General features: G+C 39.4%; 1 protein-coding gene across 6 annotated transcripts in view; it reads left to right on the plus strand.

The window, feature by feature from the left end:
- LTBP1 (latent transforming growth factor beta binding protein 1) overlaps positions 1 to 6396 on the plus strand; it is a 415460-nt gene extending 409064 nt beyond the window's left edge. For 2 of the 6 annotated variants that reach the window (XM_075596617.1, XM_075596622.1), the window contains 2 exons: positions 4219 to 4371; positions 5261 to 6394. In XM_075596617.1, the coding sequence (XP_075452732.1) occupies positions 4219 to 4371; positions 5261 to 5433 (326 nt within the window). In that variant the 3' untranslated portion in view covers positions 5434 to 6394. Of the gene's footprint in view, positions 1 to 4218; positions 4372 to 5260 lie in introns of all 6 variants that reach the window. The other 4 variants (XM_075596619.1, XM_075596618.1, XM_075596620.1 and 1 more) reach the window with 4 other exon arrangements.
- Positions 6397 to 6814: the final 418 nt, after the last annotated feature.

A 6814-nucleotide genomic window follows, 5' to 3' on the forward strand; every position in this document is an offset into this window, starting at 1 on the left:
GGCGGGCAGCCACGGGTTCCCGGGGCAGAATGGGGGGACACCGCGCAGCCACCACTGCCAGCCCCCGCACCCATCTCCCGAACCAAGGGGACCGGGGGGGAAGAGAGCGCCAGGACAGGAGGCAACGGATCAAAAACCCACCTCCTATCCCCCCGGGCGGGCAGAGGGGGGGAGACACCGCGCAGAAGAGCCAGGAGCCGCGGGCAGAGACACACACCACGTGTGCTCTGCCGCAGGAAGCGGAAGCCCCACCCCCAGGCACGCTGGCCCTGCCCCCCCCCCCTCCCCGGCACCCTTCCTTCCATCCATTCCCACTTGCCGGGCCTTGGTGAAAGATGATGCCGGTGGGGCGGGGCTTAATGCCGGGATGCAGGGGATTGGCCAACAAGGTAGGAAACTGCCGGGGGGGGCCCAAAAAATACTTACCAGCCGGGCTGCTGCAGTCTCCTCCTCCGCGCCACCGCAGACTCGCGCACCGCAGCTTGCGCACCGCAGCTTACTCGCGCACCGCCGGCGACAAAAAAAAACGGGGACACATTGAGGAAAATCCGGGAAATTTCCGGTACACACAGAAAACCGGTACAGCTCCCAAAAAAACGGGACTGTACCGGCAAAAGGGGGACGGGTGGTCACCCTACCCCTAATTGCTATTTTGTCATAGGCCATTATTCAGTATTCTGTGGAACCGTTTTCACTTTGCAAGGGACTAAATGGAGCTTAAATCTTCTCAAGCAAGGGGAGGATGGCGCCACAGCATAGAGAATTGGGGCCTTTAACTTGTTAAATACTTGATACTATTTTTTTGCCATTCTTTCTTTTTTGTGTGTGTCAAAAAGGTATCACGTCTTAGCTGGTATAAAGCTATCTACCAAACAGATCAGACTGTCAGATTGGTAAAACACGGTAAAGAATTTCTTATGTCTGATGCAAACACTAAGGACTTTCACACACTGCTTGATACATATCCATTCTGATTAGTTGCCTAACTCGTTATTAGTTTTTTCCTTGCACTCCAAATGGACTAACTTTTTTGAACTACACTTATTATAACCTCATAACCCTAAGACATTACTGTGTCATCCGTACATCATTTTTGTACTGAAGAGGTTAAAACTGGCTAATATAATCCAAGAAACATCAAGAAACATGTAGTACACCTCCTCCCCCAAACATTTTTTGCATATTTCAGCAAAACTAATTTTACAGCCCTCATGAGTTGTTAATCTCTAGTTATCATTTATAGTATAGGAAAAAGATAGAGCCGTGTAGACGAATGAAATAGTTAGATAAGGCATTGCAAGAAAAAGTAAGGAAGACTACATGTATTTCGACAACATGATTGTGCTGCCCTTGTGATGAAAGCACTAACTGAGCAACATATTGATTATAAAGTGAAGTAATTCATGGATGTTGTCTCGTATTTTTACGGTTTAAGATATCTTATAGTTTGTTTTTTAATGCAGTCCCAAAAAAAAAATCAGCGCCACAAATGTAATGCATTATATACTATTTTTTGTTAAAGGCTAGTGAATGGATGACCGCTAAAGAGCAGTACAAATCATGACTCCAGTGACATGATCTGAGTTATAAGGCAGGGGGTCTGGCACTCCAGGTGTCCCAGGACGTAGTGACTACGTCATATTCTCACTGCTCGTTTTTGTAGCGGAATGGAAGGAGAAGTTCTCCTCTTCCATTCCGTTCATCAGTGACGAAGTGATCGCGGGTCCTGTGTCCCTCAAGCACTCAAAGGTTTATGTGTCTCCCCCAAAGAAATTTTTTATGTAAAATAGGGAAGTATGTCATTAGTATAAAAAAATGTTAAAACAAAGTCAATTTCTAGAATTTATTTTTTAGGAAATCTAAAGGGAAGATTTATCTAGCGCTGGAACAGGTTCGTTCACTGGATCCAGCGTTAACACCTATTGACCTGAAAGGGAGTTAATGCTGTGTTGGGTGCGCTAACTTGTATGATAAATTGGCTACTATGGGGGTTGTGCACTAAGCAGTGATAAGTGGGTTTTCTGGGTGCTATGCATAAAGCAGTGATAAGTGCTTTTAAGTGAGATAAATGCCTTTATAGCGTGATACTGCCTGCTATGAGATTCACAAAGCAGTGATAACAGTGCAGTATCGTGCTATAATGGCTTTTTATCCCACTTAAAAGCACTTATCACTGCTTAGTGCATAACCCCCTATGTGTGATACAACCTTTAAAGAAGCAAAGGTGTGTATTTGAGTACACATTGGGGCGGAAAAGAACAGGAAAACTCCCCCGCTCTGCACATTGAGTAATCAGTGAGAATACCTCATCTCATTGTTTATTTTGCATTATGAAACATGGATCAACCATGTGAGAGGTTAGCAACGAAAACTCATTAATCAAATCAGCATTTGCACACAACAGTTTACAAGTCCACTTGTGGGTTTTAGTTTCGGAATGGTATGAAATCTTAATGGGTTCCATAACATTATAGGATTTATTAGCGAACGTCTATTAGCCAATTTTGCTCATGCACTTGAATGGTTGTTAATGAGTGATAATGACTATCATAATTACGTACATGTACCCCAATACGAATCTTCATAAATGTAGATAATCAGGCGGTTTTTATGAGATGCATGTAGTCCATAAAGAAATAATAGCAGGACAAAGACTTTATGTGAGGATTTACAGCATAGTGATATAATTGGTGGTATATAGGGAACATTGAGATAACGGTGGAATAAAATTAACATTCTAAGTGACCCATTTAATATATGCTGAACATAACAGGATTTTAATCCATCTAATTTGTGCCTAGCTAAAATAGCTCTTGGAGAATTATGGGTGTGCATCATGCAGAAGTAGGCTGATTCAGCAGTGTAACAGTTACAGAACACTTTAAAAAAAATGTTGTTAATGTTTGTACATTATTTGTTTGTATTAGGCTACTGTCTAATACATGGTTCACCAACTCCAGGGCCACCAACATGCCAGGTATTAGGGATACCCCTGCTTCAGCACAGGTGGCTCAATCAGTGGCTCAGTCCTTCTGACTGGGCCATCGGTGCTGAAGCAAGGATATCCCTAAAACCTGACCTGTTGGTATCTCTTGAGATCTGGAGTTTGCCACAGCTGGTCTAATCCTTTTACATTTAAAAGAATTAACCACTGAATATGAACAGTATTTCTCTGCTTGCATCTTCTCAGAGAGCGTCAGAAAAACGATCACAGCTCTGAGGGAGAGCACAGCTATGCACAAAATGTGTTGTGTGTGTGTGTGTGTGTCTAGGAGAGGGTTCTGTAAATTTCTCAATAAATCAACAGTTTTTGGTAAATAATGTTATTGCATATGACTTCTGCCTCCAATAGTAGCTTGCAGATGCACTTGCAGCTTCCAGAATGAAGTTCTGCTGCCCTCTACTGGTCATGTGGCTTGTTCAAATTGTAATTTGAAGATCAACAGCAGGAGTAAGCTGAAGGTTATTTTAGAACTGTTCCATGAAACAACTTTACTGTATAAAAATGATTCACATGCTAGACATGAGCTTTTTAAGATAACACAAGAAATTTCTTCAGGTCTGTAGAACAGATATATGTAGTTTCACAAACGTACAATGAACAATTCTATGGTTTTTATTTTGTTGTAATTTTTCTTTTTACTATAAGAGATGCAATTGTGCATTCATTTTCATTATGTTTTTAAAAAAAACGGCAGCTTGAACTGCAGCGTTAAGCTCAGAGAATAATCTAATACAGTGTATGCTATTGAAAGAGTGATGGAAAGAAACCTACAGCATAGCCATAGCTCTACAAAATTCCCTCCCCCCTATTTTTTTAAAATCTAATTCATAACTTCAATTCAATGTAGTTATCTTCCACTATTTAGATCAATACTCTGCATAACCACTGCCCTAAGAGTTTCACTGTTTACTGTTACCCATGTTAGATTTCTGTATTTCTCGAGGGAAAAGTCCATTAGGTACTATATGAAGGGGAAATAATGGTCGTTGGTAAACATATACATTTACATAAACAAATGTTCTGCCCGAAGGAGAGGCTTAGCGTTAAGAACACCTCCCCCTTTGAAGCAAGTGAAGCTGGTTCTAGTCCCCGATGTCAATTTTCCTTATACCATATACTAAACTACTTTTACCTCAACGTGTCTTAGGTGCCAAAATATGAGAACAAATCTAATTATTATAACACTTCATCTGTCTTCTCTGTCACTTTCTCAGCAGGTTACAGAAACAGTTATGAAGAGCTGCAGGCAGAGGAGTGTGGCATTCTGAATGGATGTGAAAATGGCAGATGTGTAAGAGTACAAGAAGGCTATACATGTGACTGCTTTGATGGATACCACTTAGATATGACTAAAATGACTTGTGTTGGTAAGAAAGCATTTAGATTTTTCGAAAATTCAAAGCTGATATGCACACATTGCAATCTATTACGAATAAAAAAAAAATATTTAAATAGGTTTCTTGCTCACGTTCACAGCGCGCTTAAAGAACAAACATCTGTACACTATAATTTAATTTATATCCTAAAAAGTTATCATAACCTACAACAAATGTACATACAGCTACTAGACTGTAGAACTACAATGAATAGGAAAGAATATCAGTTTGTATGACTATCAAATAGTGTTTTTTTTTTTTAATTTCTTTGAAGGAGGGTACAAGCTGTCAGTGAATATGACTCTGGGTGGTGTCCCCTTTGTAACTGCTCAGATATGTTAGAAGCCACTAACCTATATTAGAAGTTTCAATCTTTTTTTTATTATGTTTTAGAAATGTATAAAAGTGCAAGGGATTGGAGAAGGGGCACTAAAAGAAAAATTGTTGGCTTTTATAAAAACACAGTAAAAACATTTAAATTAATGCTATGTTGTTTTAATAGCACACATAGAAAACTGAGGTCAAAATAGCCCCAAATATTACTATCAAAGAAGGAAGGTATAGTGTATCAGGTGTGTCTGGAACTAATTATTGGGCTATTACAGTGAATAGAAATTGGTTAGATTATGATCTTGATTCTGCGAGGACCACCCTCTGTGCTGCTCCTTCTGGAATGTATTAATGGTCTTAATTATCTCATCGCCTCTTAAAAAAGATACAGTATAATGTTCTTAATGTTCTAGTGGGCCGAAGCGTAGAAATATTTGTATGTGTCCCTAATGCACTTGGGATAATAAGAGAGATACATTACGTGCCTCTTATGCTTCTGTGGAAGAGTCATTTGAAACATTGATAGATTTACCTGTTATTTTATTTGCAGATGTCAACGAATGTAATGAGCTGAACAGCAGAATGTCTCTCTGCAAGAATGCTAAGTGTATTAACACAGAAGGGTCATACAAGTGTGTGTGTCTGCCAGGTTATATACCATCAGACAAACCCAACTATTGCACAGCACTGAGTTTGGAGAAAGATGACAGTGAATTGGAGTAAAACCGAATCAGCTCCATTTTCGTAGCCCATATACTCTGCACTGTATAAAGGAAAGGAAGATGTGTATGTTACTTGAGATGAAGATGGAACAGAATCAATCATGTTGGCTTTATGGGAAATAGCATTAAAGAGTGATCTTTACAAGTGGAATGTGATGGTTGACTTACTCTACATCAACTTCAGTAAAGTGACAGACCAAACGGACACATTTTCTCTACAGAAGAAACCACCCAAGTATATAGTCTGATCATGCATAAATTCGTCGGAAAATAGACAGAGCATTGATGTTATTCTAAACCGGTTATTATTATTTTGTACTATTGCTTTATTAACTTGGCATTTTAATAGCGGTGGGAGTATTTTATAACACTTCTTGACGATGCAGCACGTTGGATACTGTATCATTTCAGAACTATCGAGATGAGAGTAAAATTCTTTGGTGCAAATGTTTTTTAGGGCCGTTTTCTAAGAGCTCTTTCACACGGTTATGCTATTCTTTGTCTGGAACATTGGTCAGTGACTTTTATAAACTCTCGTCTGCCCTGTGGCGCAGACATCCTTTTGTTTTTATTTCTAACTTTTGTACATCTTGGCTGGAAAAATGTATCCATTTTTTTTTTACTCTGCCTTGCCTTTTACTGCACTTAAATTCTTTAGAACTTTTCTTGCCAAGTTTCAAAGCTGCTGGACAACCATTGCATCCCTTTGTGTGCATCAAATTAGATACATAAGTGCCCCTGTCCACATTTTAATGTGTAAATTGAATACAAAAAAAAAAAAGATCTTGTTCGAGTTTCCTAACATATTAAAGCTGTATATTAAACCTCAATAAAAAAAAAACTTTTTATTTTATTTCTTTTTAGAATACAGTATATATTGAACTCATGAAATCAATATAAATGAAGCAAATTGACTATTTTTCAGTCTATGCAATTTTCTTTATACAGTATGTGAACATGAATTAGGAAGGCTCTTGTTAGGAAATGAAAACATTAAAAATGTAATGCATCGTTATCACAATTATAAACTTGTAATCAATTTATTCTGGCCTATGTGGCTAGAACCATTTGGCAGCATGTTACCATTCCTCCTCGTGCAAGAGCAAAGCCAAGAAACAATGTGGTTCTGAACTAAATTTACTGTTGCTTATTCATAGAAGGACTGTTTCATACCATTACTCTGCTTAAAAATACTGTGAGTAGCAACAAAGAGATAATACATTAAACTACTCTTCGGCTGCGTCCCCGTGCCGCGGATCGTGCTCATGCTTGCGAGTGGTGACGTCACCAACTCTCCAAGCATGAGCATTGCTGTCCTGCAACTTTTCCTGTAGGCGAGAGGGGGGCGTGGCCTAAACAGCGACTGGCGCTGATTGGCTGAG

The sequence above is a fragment of the Ascaphus truei genome, chromosome 4, assembly GCF_040206685.1.
Source record: "Ascaphus truei isolate aAscTru1 chromosome 4, aAscTru1.hap1, whole genome shotgun sequence".
Lineage (NCBI taxonomy): Eukaryota > Metazoa > Chordata > Amphibia > Anura > Ascaphidae > Ascaphus > Ascaphus truei.